The sequence below is a fragment of the Dama dama genome, chromosome 30, assembly GCF_033118175.1.
Source record: "Dama dama isolate Ldn47 chromosome 30, ASM3311817v1, whole genome shotgun sequence".
Classification (NCBI taxonomy): domain Eukaryota; kingdom Metazoa; phylum Chordata; class Mammalia; order Artiodactyla; family Cervidae; genus Dama; species Dama dama.
In genome coordinates, this window is record NC_083710.1 from 14,697,572 (window position 1) to 14,720,925 (window position 23,354).

The 23,354-nt window shown below is 44.6% G+C and overlaps 1 protein-coding gene across 1 annotated transcript; it reads right to left on the reverse strand.

The window, feature by feature from the left end:
* Positions 1 to 85: 85 nt before the first annotated feature.
* OLFM4 (olfactomedin 4) lies at positions 86 to 22,679 on the reverse strand. Its single transcript, XM_061133070.1, has 5 exons — positions 22,438 to 22,679; positions 16,683 to 16,835; positions 10,502 to 10,714; positions 9,149 to 9,299; positions 86 to 922 (listed from the first exon to the last, which is right to left on the reverse strand). Exons 1-5 carry the CDS (start codon positions 22,618 to 22,620, stop codon positions 120 to 122), a joined length of 1,503 nt encoding a protein of 500 aa, XP_060989053.1. The 5' UTR covers positions 22,621 to 22,679; the 3' UTR covers positions 86 to 119.
* Between the last annotated feature and the right edge of the window lie 675 nt (positions 22,680 to 23,354).

The window sequence follows — 23,354 nt, forward strand, 5'->3', positions numbered from 1 at the left end:
CTTGAGCCCTGCCCCATCTCCCCACCCCACTCCCAGCCCCTAAATAAGTGGAGAAGACCACATTTTTTTTTTTTTTTTCAGTAAAAATTTTATTTCCCTCTACCCTAACACATGAGAGTTTACTGGGGTAGTGGCCGGAAGACAAGATCATAATTCAGAAGGTAACCATCATTATAGACGAAAAGCTTCTGCTCGAAAGGGTGGTAGTTAATGCTTTGCACATTCTCTTGCATCTTCTGCATCACAATGCTAAGTTTGCCCTCTTTTCCTGTGTTTGTGTCATAATAGTAGAAAATTTCTTCTAATCTGGTGCTGAGAGTACGCGTGGCATACAGAACGCCACACACCATGAACGTGTTAGTGACAGATGGTTTATACTGCTTGGCATGCCAAGTGTTGAGCACCACAAGCGTGCTGTCGTTGAGTTTACTAATCACGATGTTACCAGTGCTGGCTTCAGTTGCATAAATCACCCACAATCCATTCTCATCCACAGCAAAGTCCATGTCTTGCCAACCAACATTAGCATACGAAAAGCGGTTATTATAGGCAGCATTAGGGAGATTTTGGGTCAAATCAACCTTGTTGGTGGTCAGGTTAATTTTGGCCATGTTCTGGGAGTTGTACCAATTGACATACATGTTGTTCTTGTAAACTACTGTACCACTACCTTGACCATAGGAAATTTGATTCTCTCGGGCATTTGTATACAACAGCAAATCATCCTTTGTATTGTAGAGTCTATAATATCGCAAAGTTCTCCCATCTGTATCCAAAGGTGCCACCCAGTACAGCCCACTGCCTGGATTCTGGGGAGAGTAATCCCGACCCCAGGCACCGTACTTATAGTTAAACCCTAGCCAGTTGAGCTGAACCACAGCTGGTTTGCTGATGTTCACCACACCACCATGCGCACAGCTCCCTAGAGGGACAAAACAAATAAAAGGACACTCTTAGAGAAAATGCGTGACAAGATACAAACAGTTCAATATTCTAAGAGCCAAAGCAATCCATAGACATTTTTCTTGTCAACACCATGGTTCTGATGGAGAAGAGGCAAAAGCTACCCTCGGCCTCGGTCTCAATGCAAACGTGCCATCAGTTCTAAAGAGAACTATCTCCTGTTTACGTGGATGGGCCTTCAATCTGGAAAATGGGAATAGTGGAACTGTGAACAACCACTTTAAAAAGTTTAAAAAAAGGAAGACTTGGTGAATCTAATATATTTTCTTCTATGAGAATGCATTTCAGCAATATTATTTTATTTCATTTTCCTTATAGAGAAATCGAGAAAGCAAGATCACAGGAGAACGCCTTCCTATTCCCATAAAGCCGTACTTACAGTGGTGCTATTCACCAGGGCCGGGAGAATTGGGATGAAGGAGAAGTTGATCCTGGGCAAGTCTTTCTTCCCTTCCCGTCCCTCTGCCCTTCCCTGGTACCCCAAGGGCATGTCCACACCAGGTACCAATGCTGCCCACGTTAGCCCCAGGAGAGGAAGTTTCTACTATGGCATTTTAAAGATACAGAACGATGGTCCTTGTCCATCCCAAACTCCCTAACTATCCCTTCTCCCCGGCAACAATCAGTTCTTTATCTAAGTCTGTGAGTCTCTGTTTTGTAACAAGTTCATTTGTATCATTTCTTTCCTAGATTCCATATATAAGGCATGTCATATAATATTCCTCCTTGTCTGTCTGACTTTCTAGGCTCAGTATGACAAGGTACACACTGCTATATTTAAAGTGGATAACCAACAAGGACCTACTATATAGCACATGGAACTCTGTCCAGTGTTACGTGGCAGCCTGGAGGGGAGGGGACTTCAGGGGGAAATGGATACGTGTGTGTGTGTGGCTGAGTCCCTTTACCGTCCACCTGAAACCATCACAACATTGTGAATCGGCTATACCTCAATACAAAATAAAAAATGCTAAAAAAAGAAAAGAAAGATGGCCCTCGATGACCTCTAAGAGGTCCTCTAATGGTGGGATTTCAGCTTTGAAAAGTTACGAAAGTTGTTTTAGGGCAACATTGCCTTCTCAGTGCCCAAAGCGTAGATGACGTGTTGACCATCTCGCTGCAGAGTTACAAGTTGGGCCTTGTGGCTCATAAGCCATAGTCTGCTGTGCCGCAGAACGACAGGCCAGCACGTCATCGCTCCCAGTCTGACGCTGTCATTGTCACAACGGGTACAATCAAGTGGGATCAGACTCACCATTCCGCTGAATCTACATTCCCCGAAACACCCTGATGAATGACTCCGGCTGGGCCTTTTGGCCCTGTGCAGAGTCCTCCCTCTGAAAGGCCTGCCAACCCAGACATTTATGAGCCATAAAAAAATAGAATAAAAATCCTCCAGTATTTTTATAATAGCTATCTAAAGATTTGAACATACAGTTTCTGGAATCTTAATAAATACCCTTAAAAAGCTGACCAGAAATTTTATTGGAAATACAGAGGAAAGTCGACTCCAAGTACATTGGAGGTCATTTTCCCCACCCTGCTGCCTAGAGTAGAGCAGGTGAGGGAGGAGAGGACAGAACCTGGCTGTAAATGCATGAAGGGACTCAGGGAGCCACCGAGGGCACACAAGGAGAGCTCAAGCCAGAATCAGAGCTCCAGAGAACTGCCTGATATTAACACTGTGGGGAGCAAGGGGGTGCAAAGCATCTGGCTCCGAGTCTCCACCTCTGATGGCCACAGAAAGACCCATTCCTTTCCTTGTTAAATGCCTCTCCTCTCTCCCCTCCTCACTCAAGGACTGTTCAGAGGTGAAACCATTACTAGAAATCCTGCTTTTATTTTTCCAATCTGCTGGGGCTTTTTGGTCCCGGAATTAAATATGTGCTCCTTAAATGCTCTCATAAATCCGCAGTTGGTGGGAAAGCCAGCCAACCATACAACAGGTAGAGAAATGAAACTGCTCTGTACCCAACCTCAAATAATTTTGCATATCATTAAGCAGAACACAGTCGCGGGTTTATTTTAATAATGCATGCGCCATTTCATAAATAAAAAAGCAATGCATGTTCAGCCAAGAGACTGCTCTCCACTAAAGAAATAATAAATAAAATTATAAAGTATTATTTCCTCTTCTAAAAGTGATCTCTCAGATGAATGCTTGTTTGCTTTTGTTTATGAAACAATGCATGAATTATTAAAATAAAGTTAGCAGTGTGTTCAGTTTAATGATAACAAAAACTGTTTGAGTTTCCATATGCTACTAACCAGATTTTCTAGTAAAATATCTTTCTAAGAACTTATTTATTCAACGACATTTCTTCACCCTGAGGAAATGAAAGAAAGTCACTTTTTTCTTGCAGGTTAGAAGACTTAGGCATTGTTTGCTTAATTGAATCTTGCCCTCCTGGAAAAGAAATATCCCAAACCAACAGCAACAAAATATTTAAGGAAAACTTATGTGCTATAACAGAGTCAAGCATTTGATCATGGGATTAAAGATAACAAACTATTCTGTCCCAGAGGGGGAAATCCTTAGATATGAAGGATCCAAAATAAACTCTTAAAAATTACTACTACTACTACTACTATTGATAATAATAATAATAACATTTATGATTTCACAAATTGACCAAGAGATTAAAATTGTACCTCTTATAAAAATTCAAAAAGACACATGTATATGCAATGGAATATTACTCAGCCATAAAAAGGAAAGGGTCATTTATAGAGATGTGAATGGACCTAGAGTCTGTCATACAGAGTGAAGTAAGTCAGGAAGAGAAAAACAAATATTGCATATCAACACACATGTGTGGAACCTAAAAAAAAAATGGTACAGATGAACCTGTTTGCAGGGCAGGAATAGAGATGCAGATGTAGAGAATGGACATGTGGACACAAGGGGAGAAGGGAGGTTGGGACAAATTGGGAGATTGGGCTTGGCAGACATGCATGACCATGTGTGAACTAGATGGCCAGTGCAGCCTTGCTGCATAGCGCTGGGGGCTCAGCTCTGTGCTCTGTGATACCTGGAGAGGTGGGGTGGGGGACGGGGGGGTAGGGAGGGCCAAAGGGACGGGCTCTCTGTGGACACAGAGCTGATCCCCTTCTTTGTACAGCGGAAACTCATGCAACACTGTAACGCAATTATACTCCAATTAAAACATAAAATTGCACCTGGTGTGAAATTTAAACCTCTTTTCCTCAGCCCACAGTCGTTCCTAAACACTCTCATGTCCTTTCTGTTATCCTCCGCTTATCCTCTAACTCCTTTGGACTGTTTTTATAGCCCTGGCTCCCAACAAAAGAAGAGGAATGCTACCGATGTGGCCACGGCAGTGAGAGACCAGTGACAAGGCTACGGCAGGCTTCCTCAACTCCTGGCTGCAAACTATCCTGGAAACAAGGATGAAACTGACAGGCAGCCTGGTGCCCACTGCCAGCATACAGCCTTGCATGCCCGTCTCATCTAGCCCAGAGAGGGACCCCATCCCGTACCCCGTTTACACTGAGCCTCTCCCCACGCTGCTTTATCTCATACCCCTTCCCAGCCCCTTCCTGCATTTCAAGGACTTGAGATACCCCATGTCTTTCCTTATTTATCCCAAATTTTTCCTGCCACTGGAACAACAACTCACTGCCCAACCATGACCCAAGAGTTGTGAAAGACCAATGAATCCTTTTGCGTTTTCTGATGGAAGAGGACACACCACAGAACTGAGAACAAAAGTACCCTTTCAGCTACTCCACAAGCAGGAAAGCCAGGATAATTTGGTGTTAATCAGGTTAGTGAGCTGTTGGAACTTTCTTATCACCCCAGGAATCACAGGTGCAAGCTCTCTCTCCATTTGTGCATCTGAGGAAGGCAGCCTGGTACATTGAAAACGTTGCCAGATCGGTTCCGATTCCAATCCTGCTCCAACACGAGGGAGCTGAGGATCCTTGAGTGGCTTGCCTAACCTTCTGAGTGTCAGCTTCCTTGTGTTAGAAGAAAAAATAATAATACCTACTCTGCAGAAAAATTAAGAGTACAGAAGACAGGTATATTTAACTCAATAAATGATCAGCATTATAATCACATCAAGTTACAACTGAAGGTTTACATTAAATAGTGGTTTCTGGAGGTTTATGGACCCATCCTGGTAGCCAAGTGCCCAGAACAGTACCAACCACACAGTGGCACTAAATTATGGAATGAAGAACTGTTTAGACTTCCCCAACTCACCTTTGTTGTTATGGTTATCATTTTAGTCGCTAAGTTGTGTCCTTAGCTTTAATTATAAAAACACCAGCTCTTTACCCGAGAATATATCTGAATGCTTCCAAGAGCCTGGTATTCACTGCACAGAACATAATGCAAGGAATTCTCCATACCAGATAGCCTTGTTTGGCAATCACTTCATCATGGAATCTATTAGATATTGCCATGGTATTCTGAAAATATCCTGGGAGGCCACAAGGTAAGACTTTAAAATACTCTAACTTGGTTGTTTTTTTTTTTTTTAAGTCTCATGGTTAGCAGCACTTTTAAAAAAAAACTAAAGATTATATACCAGCAGAGGAAACAAGGGGCTTCCTACATGCCTCAGTGGGTAAAGAATCTGCCTGCAATGCAGGAGCTGCAGGAGATGCAGGTTTAGTCCCTGGGTCAAGAAGATCCCCTGGAAGAGGAAATGGGAAACCCCTCCAGTATCCTTGCCTGGAAAAATCCCATAGACGGAGGAGCCTGGCAGGCAACAGTCCATGGGGTCACAAAGAGTCAGACATGACCAACCACACTCAACAAGAGGAAACTTAATCTTGGATCCACCAATGCTCCCTCTCACCTGGGCAACTGAACTTGGAGCAAAGATGAGAATACAATTGACTTGTGAGACTCAGTCAATCAAAATGGTCATAATCATAAAGTAATTAAGATGAAGTTGACTCTGAATTGTTGGATATAGGCTCCCCAATGCTCAGCTCTCCCCTAGGCTCGGGATTTTGGCCAATCAGCCTACATCTTTCATGGGCCATTTACTGTGCACCTACTTTGTGCCAGCACAGAGCCTTGCATCTCCACCTATAACAGTGACGATCCGAGGCATTCGCATCCCATTTTCCTATCTACAGTCCTTTAGATCCAGGGAGAAGCACAGACAGAAACCAAAGTCGGTTGTTCTTAGGGAAAACAGCTAATGAGCACAAGGCCAATTATCTTAGATTAGGAAGTTCTATGAAATGAAGCAGAAAAGGATGCCATTTGTGGCATAAAGCATCTATAAAGCACATTTTATGGAACCCTAATGCTATGTATTGGTTCTCAGATCAAGCTGACCATGGGGGTAGCAAACGGCAGCTGCCTGCAGGGGCCAAGACAGCAGAGAATTACTTTATAGCTGAAATTGCAACGAGTCTTTCTTTCTTTTTTTTTTTAATTCTCTGCAACTCTGCAGTGAAGAAAAGCAAACAGGCCAGATTTTAAAGTCCCATAATAGTGAGTAACTTTAATTAAAGTCTCCACAGGCTCACAGTGTGGCGGCGCCTGGGGATTTTCCAATCCTGCATCATCAACCAGTCCAAATAGAAGGAGAGCGAGTGAAAGAAATTGATTTCAAAACATGACGAAAAGTCAGTTTAATATAAACATCATAAATATAATATGAACAGAGCTGGAGGAGGGCCAGGCGGCCTGGCAGGGATCCAGCTACAGCCAAGGTTGTGGGAAAGTGAGAGGGAGTCTGCGTCCAATTTGTTTAAACAACACAGCTGGGCTGGACTGGCTCACAAATGCTTAAGTGTTGAGGACCTGGGAGAAAGTTCTAGAAAAAAAAAGCTAACGAAAATAGGAAAACAGACTGACCATTTGCTTTCTTCTTTAGATCCTAATAAGCAGTGTGCTTTCTGCCCCACCACCGGCCTTGAGGTGCTGACGCCGGAGGTCCCCAGATGATAGGCAGGAAGGGGTCCGGCACCTCAGCCTCAGATCCATCACCTGTGATCTGTGTGACCTCAGGAAAAGCTGCACCCTCCCCACCACGCCCCCTCCTCTGAGACATGGCAACCCGAACCTCCTTTCCTGCCCTAAACCGTCTTCATTCCAAGGGATGCATAGAAAACTGCCAGAAAAGTTATTCCATGAGGACAGTTTGCTGAGGTTTAAAAAGAGACGGGGCGGGGTGGGAGAGGGCGGGTACTTCCCTGGTGGTCCAGTGGCTAAAAATCCACCTGCCAAGGCAGGGAACGGGGGCTCGATCCCATATGGCACCGGGCAACGAGGCCTGCGGGCCGCAGTCACTAAAGCCTGTGCACCAAGAGCCCGTTCTCTGCACCCAGAGAAGCCTCGGCGATGAGAAGCCCGCGCCTGCAGCTGGAGAGTGGGCCCCGCTCACGCGGCCACAGAAAGTCTCGCCCAGCAGTGAAGACCCGGTGCAGCCAAAAATAATACATAAACAAGCGAATGAAAATAAGTTCTTTCAAAAAATAAAAAGAGAGAGAGAAAGAAGGGGAAAAGGAAGGGACAAATGAAGGGAAGAAAGAAAGACATGCTCAGATCATATCGAGAGGGGGGTCACTGTTTGACTCCTGCCCTCAGGGAGCCCTTCAGGGCCCGCAGACCGAGCTCTCATTTCCAACGACCTTGACACCGCTCATCCCAGACCACATTTAGCCTAGTTTATTACAGAGGACAGAACATGGCCTTTGTCCCAGACCTCCTCTGCGTGTCATATTGTGACAGAGTCTCAACCACAGAGGAAGGAAAGATAGGCCTCTGAACAACACCAAGAGGATTATAACAATGGCAGTATTTAATTAAATCCTTAAAGAAACCTATGACAATGACAAGGATCCAGAAATGCATGGCCTGAAAGGAAGCAGCTTGACAATAGGAGTGAATGAGAATCTCAAGAGCTGTATGATGTGATGAACGGATACAGTCCCCATTCAGGCTGAGATGCTCAGGACTTGCAGAGAGAGCTTCCCTGTGACCCCGGCTCCAGGGCTGGACACTACGACTTTAGTTCACCTGGAAGGATGTGCTGAATGGCACACGGATCTAGCTCTGCTTTTTTGCAGCAAGGTGTTCACTTTAATTATCCTCATTAATGCAATGACAATCGCCAGTGTATAAAGGTCAGTCACAGAGCTGTGAGCTTCTCAAAAATTGTTTTGTGAATCCTCACTGTAACCCTGCAATGTTCCTAGTACTGTTCTTCCATTTTACCAAGGAGGAGATTAAGGATCTTTTTGCCATGGCTGTGTAGCTGGGAAGCTCAGGCCTTTGGCATCCCAGTGCCGAGCTCCCAATCCGTACACTCTGCCACTCCATTTAAGGAGGCAGTTCAGTTACAGGTACCCATCTCTATGCTACACCTAACCCCTCCCCCCTTCAAGGGTGATTCCTTAGAGAGGGATACACCATTCCTGCCCTCCAAGAACTCGCAGTCTAAGGAAGATAGTAGGACGCGCCTACATGGCTTTGGACATGTGGGTACGTGCTTAGTCATGCTTAGTCATGTCTGACTGTTTACAACTCTTTGGGCAATAACCTGCCAGGCTCCTCTATTCATAAAATATTTCAGGCAAGAAAACTGGAGTAAGTTGCCACTTCCTCCTCTAGGGCATCCTCCTGACCCAGGGATCAAACCTACATCTCCTGTGTCTCCTGCATTGCAGACATATTCTTGACCCATTAAGCCATTGGGCCATCCATTACATCCTCACTGAATCCTATGACATGCTACACAGCATGTGCATTTAATGGGAGCAGGAAGGAGAAATAAAGAGGTGGAAGAAGAGAGGGAAGCTGAGGGAGATGGAAAAGAGGCAAGGAGGATTCAAGGCATGACCCGACTCATCAGATAAATGGGCCAACCAGCCCTTAAAATCCTCAGGACAGAGGAAGTGATGCCATGCAGATTGCAGACGTTTTCACCTGGCCCCACTAACCAGCCCATCATTATAGAGATGTTCTCCCTGCTAGCAAATGCAAAAAGGTTATGTGCAACTCGTGGATTTTGTTTTGAATCAACTCATCGTCCATGCTTCTCCTCTGTGTGCCCCAGAAGGTGATTGTGCATAGAACTGATAGGTGAGATTTAAAAGCACAGGAGAATAAACACAGAGTTGCAAAAATCCCATCCTCCATTCCCCACCCCAGCTTCAGCCCCTCCAGAGCCTGGGAAAGACAGCGCACCCTTACCTGGCGCAGGGGGCAGGGGGGCACTTTCGACCTTAGAGTCCTCGCATTCCTTGAGCCTGTTCTTCAGAGCCAGGATTTGTCGGCGAATGGCAAGGACGTTGTTTTTGTCCAGAGTCTCAAGCTGCTCTACCAGGAGAGTCATATTCCTGATCTAAGGAAATCAAAATTCAGAGTGATTTTCTGTTATCATGCAACTTTTTTCATAAACATTCCAGGGCTGAATTTGTCACTTAGGGAAAGGTTGCTGGAGAATACACCCAAGATTCTTCTAAACGGTTTCATTTGGAAGAATACATTTCATGGTTTAGCGTGAAAGCCTGTCGGATCTCAAGCCAACATGTGTGACAAGAAGAAAATGGCAAAGATTTTAACAGCTGTAATGATGGAGAACAGGTTCCATTGAAGAATCCCCAAACGTCCATTAAAGTTCATCTCTGACAACTTTCCCCTGTAAACTCATGTTTACTCATGCCATATTATAATCAAGTTCCTAATGAATGGTGAGGGCCAGAGAAAGCCTGAATCCTAAAACACAGAGCTGGAATTCTCAATGCTGTTCCATGTCATGACTGTGCTAGGAAACTCCTCGCTGATGTAAATTATCCTAGCCTAATATGAGTGGGATGGTCTTTATTCACAGAGCTTAAAAGCCTTCAGAAAAACATACTTACAAGAAACTCCTTTAAATAGACTTGCCAGTATGTGGAGAAGCATTCCAAGAGGGATTAAAGATTTTATGCTCATTGGAAAGAAGAAACGGATCAAGCATGTCCAAGATCAGGTAAATTGCGACTTTCAAGTCCCATGAGGACAAATCCAGAATGAAGACAACCCCCTGATCTAGCTTGGCCTTGGAGTTGTTCGCACTTATATATCATCTTCTTTCTAGAGATATTGAAAGTCATTTGGCTCTGGAGTGGGACTCTGACCACTAGACAACACCTACCCCTCAGTCGGTATGTTCCCTGTGTGTGTAATTTACTATTCAAAGCCAGGCATCCCTCTAAAGTAGAACACAGGATGTGCCAGGTGGTCATGAACAAGTATAGAATTAGACATCAGAAGGAAAAGATTCCTCTCCTGATCCTAGCACTTGCTCACCAAAGAGTGGAAGTGTTAGTCACTCAGTCATGTCCAATTCTTTGCAACCCCATGGGCTGCAGCCTGCCAGCCTCCTCTGTCCATGAGATTCTCCAGGCAAGAATACTGGAGTGGGAGGCCATTCCCTTCTCCAGGGGATCTGCCCAACTCAGGAATTGAACCTGGGTCTCCTGCATTGCAGGTGGATTCTTTACTGTCTGGGTCACCAGAGAAAGAGACTTTGTTACTAATACACAAGTAGTGATTTCCTACCTCCACTTCCAACTGGTCGATGATCACTGTGCTTCCGGTAAAGCCGACCTTCAGCCGCTTGATCAGTTTCTCCATCTCCTTCACTTCCATCTTGATCAGCTCAAAGTCCAGTTCAGTGTAAGAAATGGAATCTTTTTCCATGATCGATACTCGGACAGTCAGGTTTAAGAGTTTCTCTTCATACACGCTGATTAATTGGACATACTCCTTTACCTGAAGGGCAAACAGCTCGAGTCAATTCTCAGGGAGGTGTCATGCAGCCTTCCTCTACTACCAAGTCCTCAGGGATTTGATCGTGGTCAATCTTTTTTAAGTAAAGCAAAGTATCAAAAATATATTTAACTAGATATTTTTAAAAATCAATCCAAGTACAAACTAAAAAGAATTTATTGTTACATGGGGAAGGAGGTGGCTTTTACATTTGCCTAGACTAAAAATAATTGTGCTTCAGATCATCAATCGCAACTACAGTTTAATCTCCACTTTAATGTTTGAAGATATTAACTCTCCAAACTACAGAGGCTTGAATCAGGCTTTTGCCCACCCTCTTCCACTCAACACACATGCTCTAAATCAAGGTTTCACAACCTCAGCACTTTTGACATTTGGGGCTAGATCATTCTTTCTTGTGCATTATGGGATATTTGACAGCATCCCCAGCCTCTAAGTGCAAACACCACCCACCCACCCCCAGCTGTGACAACCAAAAATGTCCCGGACATTGCTAGATGTTCCCCAGGTGCAAAACCACCCCCACCCAACCACCCCCTCCCTCCATTTAGAACCACTGCTTTAAATTGAATTATTTTCTAGAAGAGGGAGAAATGCTCTAAGAAGAATTCCCTCTTTGATTACCATATGCAATGAGTTTTGAATCCCTCTGCCTTCTGCAAAGTACCATAAAGACTCAACCTACAAATTATGGTTTTCTCTGGAGTGTCCAGGAGTGGGATTTGCTGGATCATATGGTAGCTCTTTTTTTTTTTTTTTTAGTTTTTTAAGGAATCTCCATACTGTTTTCCATAGTGGTTGTACCAATTTTCATTTCCACCAGCAGTATAGGAGGTTTACTTTTTCTCTACACCCTGTTCAGCATTTATTATTTGTAGACTTTTTGATGATGACCATTCTGGTGGATGTGAGGTGATACCTCACTGTAGTTTTGAGTTGCATTTCTCTAATAATTAGTGAAGTTGAGCATCTTTTCATGTGCTTTTTGGTCATCTGTATGTCTTTGGAGAAATGTCTATTTAGTAACCAACAAGGACCTACCATGTAACACAGAAAACTATACTCAGTTTGAAAAAACCTATAAGGGGAAAGAATCTGAAAAAAAACAGATACATATGTATGTATAACTGAATCACTTTGCTGTACACTTGAAATTAACACAATACTGTAAATCAACTATACTTCAGTTAAAAAGAAAAAGACCCAACTTACTCCACAATATGTGAGATACGTGCTACTATAAAGTGCACATTTCATTAACTGCATCCCCATATTTATTCCAAGTTTTTTCCAAGAACTGATTATTGCAATCAGACCTTTAAATTACACATTTGTTGCATATATTTGAATGTCTGATCATTAAGCTAAAATACTTCCAAAAATTCCCATGGTGGCTTAGTGTATAATTGGAATCTCCAAATGGATATTTCAATAAACACAGTTGGTGGTTCTTTTAGTATCTGATCTCTGAAAGAAATGCCATGGCTTTTTTAAGGACCTGCTCATTAAAAGTTGCCAGTTTTTACACTCTTAAAAATTTGAAGAGAAGTGATGCTTTTCCCCCAAACTGTGCTAATGTCAAGTTGCTGATCCACAGGGCCTGGATGAATTCAGAGCCAGATGTCAGCTTTTAATCCTTCTAATACCAAAGGCAGCCCTAACTTCTGTCATTTTAGCCCTTCCACTTAACCCCACTGTACAAATAGGGTAGACTCATAGGCCACAGACCTAAAGGCCTAGGGCTGCAGGCAAAGAGGATTTTAATGAAAGTTGAAAACACAGCCCTTGGCACTGCTAGTATATCTCCTCGGGCAACGGATGCTCACTGCCATCAGAAGAGGCTGATAAGGCTGGTGACATTTTGGTGGATAAGGAGGTTAAAAAAAAAAAAACACGTTTTATATATATAAACCTAGCAAGTCTCACTCAAAAGCACAAATGCAGATATTAGGTATCCAGGTTTCAACTTCTCCAAAAATCAGGCATAAGATTTTTGGCTGTGAGAAAAACAATAATAATAATGAAGTGCCAACCCACGGCAGAAATGGAAGTTTGCAAAATGAATATTCTTGTTGGCATTTGGCCTTGCCAGCTCTTGGAACAAATGAAACACCCTCAGCTTTCCTGGAACATTTTGGTGGCATATCACAGCTGTTGTTCTATAAAAATGAGTGATTCAACTGTCATTTCTGCTAAATGAAATGTGGCTCTCCCAGATTCGCCCTGCACACCAAGGCCAATCCTGACGTTTGCTGCCTCGGAGCGCGTGCAGTGGGCCTGCCCTGCTTCTGCCACAGAGTGAAGGGTCTTGAAAGGTCTGTTTAGGGAAAATGTTGAGGTTCTCTCAACTAACATTTCAAGAACAGCTCCAGGATGTTCAGGAAAATTGGAATCATCCACAGAGTTGTAGAAGGTGGGAGAGAATTTGAGAATGGGCCAGAAAGACTTCATGGTGTGCACTGTCATCATTTAAAGAGATTATAAGTCTGAACCCTTTGCAGGTACGGATCTCTAGTGTTGATATGGAATGGACAGTTCTGGAAACATCCCAGCTCCTTCTGGAAGGTGCAGCCTCAGCAGAGGCAGCCCAGCTTGCCCAGGGTCATCTAGCCCTAAGGGGACACCTCCCTGTGTCAACATTTCCACTGCAGAGCTCCCCATCACTACAAATTTGAGCTTTAGAAGACTCATCTACGCTTGCCTTCAAACCCTCAGCCCTTCATGCAGAGTTTTTCATTCTTCTATTTGTTATGCACATATCATATCATTGCTGGATGCTCAGGATCAGACTCTACAGAACAACAACTACTGGGGTCTGCAATAGGTAAGAATGCAGCCCCCACTGACTAAAGAATTAATCTGGCTCCCATTTCTGCCAGTTCCTCAAAACCTGTGATCATCACCATAGCCAGATTATTCAAATCAAGTAAATGCACTTTGCCACATACTGTCATTTTAGTATATTTTTAACAACAAGATTAACTGAGTGTGAATTGATCATCAAGACATATGAAGTGGGACTGTGGAGTGACACCCGCCTAAGCACAAATCAGACTTCTGTACTTCATGGGCAAATCCCTTAATTTCTCCAAGCCTCTGTTTCCTCTTATAAACGGGGGATAATGGTATCACACTTAGAAGATGATTGCAAACACTAGAGATAATGTATATTAAGTGCCTGGTATAGTGGGTGCCCTATAAATTACAGCAATTATTAGAGAGACAGTGATTTAAGGCTTTTTTTTCAATCTGACCTTTTAATTTATTATATTTCACTGCACAAAACATCACTCAATCGATGTTGTTTGTTTATGGGTTGCCTAAATGTCTCCCAGGCTGCCTCAACTCTCTCATGCATGAGGGACTATTAGCAAAAGTGTCATATTAAATAACTTGCCCTGAAGACCATAACCCTCTAGAGAAAAAAAATTCTCAGCCGCTTTTTGTGCTATCTCCTTCCTAAGTACAGTCACAAGGGGACATCTCAGAAACCACAGCAAAGCAAATGCTTTCAGCATCTTGTGCAGGGGCCATCCCTGTCTTCTCCGTGTCCTGACAGATAATGAATCAATGTCTGGCAGTCCAAATCCTTTTCTACTGGCCTGCTCAAACAGGCATTCCCCGAGGCCTCCAGACAAACGGGGATTTCCAAGGCAACCTAAGGACAGCTATAATAATTCACCTGGAACTCAAAAGCCCTCAGCTGAAGAGATAACTTTGGACGGAAAGCATTACTGACCTGCTGCATCTCTTCCTGTGTGCGCTGCACTTAGTCACTCAGTCGTGTCCGACTCCTGACCGCATGGACTGTAGCCCACCAGGCTCCTCTGTCCATGGGATTCTCCAGGCGAGAATACTGCAGCGGGTTGCCATTTCCTCCCCCAGGGGATCTTCCCAACCCAGGGATCTTTGAATCTGTGTCTCTTGCATCTCCTGCATTGGCAGGGGATACTTTACCCCTGAACCACCAGGGAAGCACGCGTCTCTTCTTAGAGGATGATAACAGCATGGCCAAGAGGAAAGACAAGTGGACTGATTCCAAGACCCAGATTCCTGACTTGGTGAAGCCAGCCAAGAGACCTTCACATTTATGCCTCTTTACCCCTATGAACCTCAGTTGATCCATCCCTACCATGGGGGAAAGAACACTGGCCTACCTGCTTTAAAGGGTTTATTGAGTGTAGAACCAGAAACATTCAGAAAAAGCACAGAGGGAAGTTGTTTATGTTACTGTTGTCATCCTTAGCTGGCACACCCTGAATCCATTATGTAAATCTCAGGGGGCAGGTCAATTCCTTTCTTAGGCCTCAGTTGAGAATTTATTTTAGGACCAGCTCCTGACACTTTCGGAACTGAAAGTTTCTTCATCTACTCTATACTTCTTCCCCATCAATTATTAGCAAGGCAGATGCCTCCTGCCCCCCTCACAGGATTAGGATTATACATCCCAGATTCACAAACCTCTCCCTGGAGCAGCCTGGGGTTTCAAACAGCCCTTCACATCCCTGCCAGCCAAGAAGACATGCAAATCAGTAGCTTCCACTATTTCAAAGCAAATGACTCTAACTGAAAAGATCCTTACCTAGGATTTTCCTCCACTTGTTATGTTTTTATGCATAACTTCTTATCTGTACTTGATTATGCTGGAATAAGACTATGAATATTAATGATTGGAATTTATAATTTAGTGCTGTGCCTTTTCTGCTGATTAATTCAAGGACATTTTATTTCCTAAGAAGCTAGGCTCCTGGAGTCGTCAAACACATTTTCCTGGACACTCATTTAAACTCAGAATATTTATCTACCAATTCAGGTTGAAAGCAGGGGCTCAGCCTCATTGGAATTTTGTCTTAAAAGATAACTAGGCTGAATGTTGAGGCAGCTGAACTGAAATTTCTTGGAAAACTTATTTTGGATCTTGCAGGAAAGCCAGAGGTCCTTGTAAGTTAATGGAGTGGTATTATTAGTAAATAATGCATCATGTGATGATAGCCTAGTGTGGACTTCACCTGTGCAGAAAGCAGGAGCCTTTCTAACTGATTTTGACTTGGCTAAAAGGGTTAAAGGGGCCAAAACTGGAATGCCAAGTTCATTGTTCCAACCAGCTCGGAGAAGGGCTAACTCAGGGATATGATGTCCTCGGGCTGAAGAAAGCAGTAATCAGGGGTTCGGGAGGTTTCTGCTAAGGCTTAGTGACCTACTAGATTCAAATTCCCAGGAAAGTCTTCAATTTGGGGTTAATGCGAGATTTATCTGATATAATGTCCCTGCTGAGACAACAGAGGCTAACCCCAAGAAAGAGAGAGAGAGGCAGAGATGGAAGAGACAAAACAGGAGGAAGGGAGGAAAAGTGGGGAGAGGGGGGAAGGTGAGAGGGAGATTTGGGGGAGGGGAGGAGTAGGAAGGGGAGAGACCATGCAAGAGAAGACCCAAAAGAGTGAAAAATGAAAACAAAATGAGAAAGAAGAGGAAAGGACTGAGGTGAGAGGGGAAATAGAAAGGAAGGGAAGAAGGAATGGAATAGGAAGAGGATGAGAAAAACGCAAGGACAGGAAGACAGAACCTAAGGACAGAGGAGAGGAAAGAAAAGAAGGCAAAGCTGGAAGAACACCAAAGAAGAAGACCAAAAGGAAGAAGAAACCACAAAGCCAAATAAAGTTTGCAGGGTTGAAATTTACAGGCTCCCTCCAGCTTCCTGCACACCACGCTACTGAGGAGAGCTTATCCTGTGGGGCGAATCATCTCCACCCCGTCTTTGTCCTGCGGGCTCACCCCTCCTGCTATAAGGAACTCCATAGGTTACTGTGAAGCAAACGCTAAAGCGTCCATTAGATGCAAATGTGCTCCTTGAGAGAGTGAAGAGTGGCCACTTACACAGCCCTGAAGAAAAGGCTGTTGTCTGTGTGCAACAAGGTATTGTTGGGAGAGGCAAAAAGAGTAAAATGCTTACTTTAGACAGCTCTTTCTCGAACTTCTTGGAGATAGTCTGAGCTGTGATTTCCAGGCGTTCCACTCTCACCACAGGAAAGGTGTTGTCCGGCAGGATAACGGAGCACTGGCAGACCCCACGGTCATCTCTGTTGCCCGTGAAGTTGGAAAATGACTGCAAATACAAGTTCAACATCAGTGATGAGCTGGGCAGTGAGCTTTTTGGCAAGGGGGGTGGCAGAAATTGACTTGTCAAAAGAGTGCTTCAGTTCAGTTCAGTCGCTCAGTCATGTCTGACTCTTTGCGACCCCATGGACTGCAGCACGCCAGGCCTCCCTGTCCATCCCCAACTCCTGGAGTTTACTCAAACTCATGTCCATTGAGTCGGTGATGCCATCCAGCTGTCTCATCCTCTGTCATCCCCTTCTTTTAGAGGCTAGCAAATGGAACCCAATACGTAAATGAACAGAGTCACAGAAACACCCCAAAGCTGCCACCGTGTCTCACGGGCACAGCTCATTCAATGGTCAGCCACCTCTGCACCTGTTAAGCAAACCATGTGGTTCACCTTTCCAGGAGAGTCTTAAAGAAAATTATTACTGTCCCCATGTAAGGAAAAAAAATTAAAGTGATGAGAGGCCTAAGATTGAATTCTAATTCTGCCAGTTACTGGATCTGAATTCTCTTCAAGTCTCCGTTTCCTCATCTGTCAAACAGAGAAGGTCTACTTCACAGGGTTGTCCCCAAGAGGAACCAAGTAATGTAAACCAAGTCCCTGGTACATGGTAGGTGATCAGTAAATGGCACTTTCCCTTTTCCTTCTGCTTACTCCTTTTCTTTCCTACACCTCTATGCCCGTCCCAACTCATTGCCTTCCAGTAGAATGAGGAAAACATCAAAGACAGGGGTTACAGTGAAGTTGTATAGTGCAAATTCACATTCTCTCTTCACCTGGGAAAATATATAATTAATATCCTTCAAAATGGCAACAAACCAGCCATTTGTCACAAACTGAACAATGTATGAGTTTGAAGGTTTTGTACAAATTTTTTAAAGTTTTCCAGCTTACCACTTGCAGAAAAGTCGTTTTAAAATATTTGATGTTTCTTTAATATATTCAGGCTCACACTTTGGTGCCAGTGCATATTTTAAAATGACAGGTTTGAAAGATCCTGTTTTTCTTTTGTCCCCTTTGAACTTCCCCAAGGGGATCCCGGCACAATTAACATTTTTTTTATTACTCCAATTGCTTTGCAGAGTAACTCTTGGCAGCCCGCTGACTGTGCCTTTCAATGATCTTCTCTGACGGCAAGCCCAAAGCTCACCTGTAGAACATCAGCCCGAAGGGTCTCTTTCTGAAACTACCAAGGGCAAAGTGATGGTTTTCAGAATTTGAAGAGATGCAGGCTACACTTCTCAAAGTTTCAGAGGTCGCTGGCTGTTGATGAGGTTGTGTGCTCTGTGATTTAATGTCTGCCACCTTCCCTAATTGCTAAACAAGCTGAACCTGGATGCTTGTATAATCAAGATCTAGCCCACCAGTGACCCCTGGACCAATTAATTCAGTCTTTTGAAGCTAAATTGCTTGTTTCGTGTGTGCGCACTAAGTCGATTCAATCATGTCTGACTGTTTGTGACCCTTTGGACCATAACCCACCAGGTTCCTCTGTCCATGGGAATCTCCAGGCAAGAATACATGCCCTCCTCCAGGGGATCTTCCCAGCCCAGGGATCAAACCCGCATCTCTTATGTCTCCTGCAATGGCAGGCAGGTTCTTTAACACTAGCACCACGTGGGAAGCCCAAATTGCTTGTTATTTTAACCTAATCTTCTTTTAAGATGAGCAAATTATATATATATATGAGTGAGTGAAAGTAATTCAGTCATGTCCAACTCTGCAACCCCATGGACTGTAGTCAGCCAGGGTCCTCTGTCCATGAAGTTCTCCAGGCAAGAATACTAGAATGGGTAGCCATTCCCTTCTCCAGGGGATCTTCCTGACCCAGGGATCGAACCCACATTGCATGCAGATTTTTTACCAGCTGAGCCACCAGGGAAGCCCAAGAATAAGGGAGCAGGTAGCCTATCCCTTCTTCAGCAGATCTTCCCTACCCAGGAATCAAACCAGGGTCTCCTGCATTGCAGGCAGACCTCTTTACCAGCTGAGCTACCAGGGAAGACAAATATATATATTTATTTGTACCCAAAACACTGTATGGCATGTTAATTCTTAACATTGGCCTCAACTTGTTTTGCCAATCACACCCCACTCCTGCAAACCTTGGGGAGTAAGAGGAAGGACAAGCAGGTTTATGCTAAACACTGGGGCTGGGAGGAAGGGAAGGGAAGGGTCTTTACCAGGGACAAATAAGGACTAGACAGGTCACATCAGCAGCCTGTGGGAGATGCCAGCCTCCCTGGAAGCCAGCTTTATCACTCACATGGAAGGTAGAAAGCCTCCAGTTAAGGATGCCAAGGTTTTTACAGGAGGAACCATATATCATAGGCCTTTGAAGAAACAGCTTATTATAACGACTGTCAACCAAAAGGTCCTGCGTTGCATTTTGACAAGAGGAGGTCAGTTAGCTGCAGAAGACAGGGTTGGACCATTCCGAGAGTTTTTGAAAAAGCTCTGTCAACTCCCCATACAGTAGAGATCATCAAGCAGTTTCTAGACAATCTACTAGAAACCACCAGCTCACAACTTTTCGTCCTGAAGTTCACCTGAAAGGCAGGCAAATAATTATGAGCCCTGCTGACAGCCATCCCACTGTCTTGAATTGAACATCTCTGTCCTAGTGCTGTGGACTCCCCAGCTCCCATCCTGTTTATCATCAGCCCAGGGTGCTCAACTGACATCACAATGGTCCATAAGTTTGATCAGTGTTTCCCATTAGAGATATTTCTGTTCCTTGCATTCAGAGATGATGAAACTAATGGTGACGGGTCTCCCTCCGTGGCAGATGCTTATTCTCGATGTGAGTATAATGTGGGCGATGGGCAGCAAAAATAAGTGCTTGTCCCGTTGGCCTTTGGAAGGGTACATGATCCACCCTATGGACCCCACAGACACCTAACACTGATCAATTCTCACTCAAGCTGTGTTCAATTCACATTTACTGGCATCTACAATTTTCCACGCTCTGACTAAAGGAGACAAATAAGACCCAATTCCTGCCCAGTGAATCAGGCCCACTGTCATTATGAAATCCTTAGTGCCTTTTTTCTCAAAAAGTCCCGTAGTCTGATGACAAAATCACCTGGCTTGTGGTTCTGACTCTGCCTGTTGCTGTGTGGGGCGAAGCGTGGAGCCTTACCTTGTCTGTGAAACGAGGACCATGACAGCACCCCCACCCCTGCTTTGGAGGGCGCCATCTGAGGCATCTGAAGTGCCCTGAGCACGCCAGCAGAAGGTGAGGGGCACATTTGTGATTTCAGGCTGCAATTGGCTCTAATTAGCAGCCAAGTCTAAGTGCCTGTAAGGATTCAAGGCATGAAATAATGGTACTCAATGTTTTCAAAGTACAGAAAATGATACATTTGGAACTTGCTCAATGACAGTTATAAAGGGGTTTTCTACCACTTTCCAAAGAGCTCATCAAACTGACAGCCAGCCCTAGAAAACTGGGTTTATAGTGGAAGTGACACCTAGCCTGCTCTAAAAAAAGAAGTTGGAGTCGCGATACTAACTCACCAGAGGCAGATAAGTAAACCAGGAAGGAAATTAAAGCCTCTAAGTATAATTTAACAACCATTCGTTATCTACTTTTAAATATTTTTCTCCTTACCAAACAACAGACACTTTGGGTTTCTCTGTTTCTTGACTTACATTTTCTTTTCTAGTATTTTAGCTCTCATCTTACCCAAAAGCTGGTTTCTAATTGGTGATCAAACTCTGACCTCATTTTTTAAAGAAAATGCTAACTAGGTCTCATTGTCCCCAGAAATCATTTAGTATCATGGAGTAAAATGATGTGGCTTCTGGCTACAAAGAAGCTTGGTGCATATTCATGGCTCTCAAACCATTCTTTTAAAATGAGCACTTTTCATCTATGCTCTCTGAAAATAAAGAAAGCTGCATGGAGACAGACGGTGGAAAGCATGAGCAGCTAGGGGTTTCCCAGGTGGCTCAGTGGGTAAAGAATCTGTCTGCAACCCATGAGACACGGAGATATGGGTTCAATTCCTGGGTTGGGAAGATCCCCTGGAAGAGGGCATGGCAATCCAGTATTCTTGCATGGAGAATACCATGGACAGAGGAGCCTGGCGGGCTACAGTCCGCAGGTCACAGAGAGTCAGACACATCTGAAGTGACTGAGTACTGAGCATATGGACAGCTAAGTCTGAGCTGTATCAGTGGCTTTAGTGACTTTAAGCCAATAACGTTATCTCACTAAGCCTCAGTTTTCACATCTCTATAATGGGACCATAAATTTTACTTACCTCTGCAGATTAAATAATATATATTATATACTTAATGTAGTCATGGCATTTATAAAAAGCATTCAGAGAACTTTATTGCTGCTTTTTCTATCTGAGCCCTATGCAAACCACTTGATAACTGCCTTGAGGTTATCAAATGGTTTTCATTGCCTTGAGATTCTGATGATGAAATGGAAACAAACAAAAGCCTTTTCCTCCTCTTTTCCTATTGGCCCTTCCCATCCAATGATCACGTAAGCAGCCACCTGAAATGTGAGTAAAGATCATAGAAATACAGAGGACAGAAATCACACCATAGCACAGGAAGCCTAGCCGTTACAGAGTAGGACTCCTACAGAAATATCCAGAGCTGATGTGGGCAGAGGTGGAGGATGGAGCTGCTTCCTGTGCCCAACCTCTCACCCCTCCAGGCCTCTTCCCACTTCCTCAAAGGAGATCCATCCCCTAAACTAAGGTCACCGTATGTCCCAGTGACGGTTCCGACTCTTCACAATCCCATGGACTATAGCCTGCCAGGCTCCTCTGTCCATGGGATTCTCCAGGCCAGAATACCGGAGGGGGTTGCCATTTCCTCCTCCAGGGGATCTTCCTGACTCAGGAATCAAACCCGGTCTCCTGTGTCTTCTGCATTGAGGGTGGATTCTTTACCTGCCGAGCCATCGGACCAGTCCCTCTCTAATCCTTGCTTGTTTTTCATTTGTTTGTTTGTCTTGTTTTTTTTTCGCCCCTGCTATTGTCATTTTGAACTGGAAATGACTGTTAAGATTCCTTATAAGAAAGATTGAAAAGAGTTAACACTCCTCCAGGGAAATACCACATGTGACAGCACTTTCCCAAAGACCAGGGTCTCTTCCTCCTAGTCTGTCACCCATCTGCTTGCAAACAAGGCTCAGAGTCACTTTCAGGGCTCCAACAGAAGCATCAAGGGTCCCTGATGGCAGCAAATCAACTAGACAAACTTTTCTGGAGCTTCTCTTGGCAGGGCTCATCCCGTTACCATTCGTTATCTGGGTTAGAACCCAGGCAACTTCATTTTTTAAGTCTCTCTCCACTCCGCCCCAATTCTAAAGTACAGTCAGGTTGGAGAACCTCTTGAAAGCTTAGATTCTTTCCCTAAAGCCCCCAGCTGGAGAACCAAAATGCTGTCTCTCTTGCTAACAATTTAATTATTTTACCCAGGGTTTTAATTCATTTTCAAGGCACCTGCAGTTAACAAAGGGAGTCGTAAATCTTTTAGAGTGTTCAGGACTACCCACCCGTGAAATGATATTCAGGTCTCCAAAAATTCAAAGGAAGGGACAGAACGCAGTTCCTAGACTCTGGGGCCTCCTTACCTGGAACTTGGAGCTGGAGGTGGGCCAGGCAGAGTCAGGGGGGGAGCTTGAGCTGAAGTCCGAGGTGGGGAAGGAGGTCGGGGTGGGGAAGGAGGGGAAGGTGGTGGTGACCCCCCAAACTCTCATTACAGCCAAGTGGAGGAGGCCCAGGAGGACCAACAGACCGGGGAAGCCAGGCTTCATCTTGCGCTCTAGGCTGAAGTCCCTGAGTTTGGCAGGAGGCCCCGGGCTTCTTAAAGGACCCGGCGGGGATTTCCCCCCAGGCCGGTTTACAGGCAAAGAGGAAGCTGCCAGAGAGCACGTGACCACCCAGGAAGGTGAGGACACCCAGGGTCCTGAGTCATCTGCCCACCAGCTCCTGGGCCCCACTCTGCCAGCTGCCCTGAGACCTGGGTATCACCTGCCAAATATTAACTCAAATGAGCTTGTTGAAACCCCATATCTGGTTTCTGACTTAACACTTCCTTGAAACAGATGAGATGAAAGTAGTCTTTGTGGATGAAACAGAGGTTGGAAGCGCAGGGAAAGAAAAGCAAGCCTCCGCACTATTCCCAGAAGCCACCTCTGTTTGTCCCCTGAACCTCCCCCCAACATTGTCCTGAATGCTGCCTTCCATGGACGGCTGGGGAACTCCATCTAGAGACCGTGACTCTCCCCAGGGACTCCGTCTTCACTGGTTACTACCCAGGCTGTCTCCGACCTCAACCCTGCAGTGTATGCAGCTAAACAGAATATCTCAACAGCCCCACTAGGAAGGAGACGCCTGCAGTGAGTCCACCCTGGAAACCCAGCCAAGGGCTCTCTGCTCTCAAGCACTTGTCCCTGTGAGCTTGACAGAGGAGAAAGGACCCAGGCAGGAAACTGCCCCACACCTAGTCCAGAGGCCCATGTTGGACAATTTCTTTCTCCAGAAGGTT

What these genes read in the sequence shown, in the direction of transcription:
- OLFM4 (XM_061133070.1), bottom strand. Translation starts at nt 22,620, where the DNA reads ATGAAGCCTGGCTTCCCCGGTCTGTTGGTCCTCCTGGGCCTCCTCCAC. An exon ending in CCTCCAGCTCCAAGTTCCAG is followed by an intron (nt 16,836 to 22,437) that starts GTAAGGAGGCCC and finishes TTGTATTTGCAG; the next exon opens with TCATTTTCCAACTTCACGGG. An exon ending in TCGAGAAAGAGCTGTCTAAA is followed by an intron (nt 10,715 to 16,682) that starts GTAAGCATTTTA and finishes TTTGCCCTTCAG; the next exon opens with GTAAAGGAGTATGTCCAATT.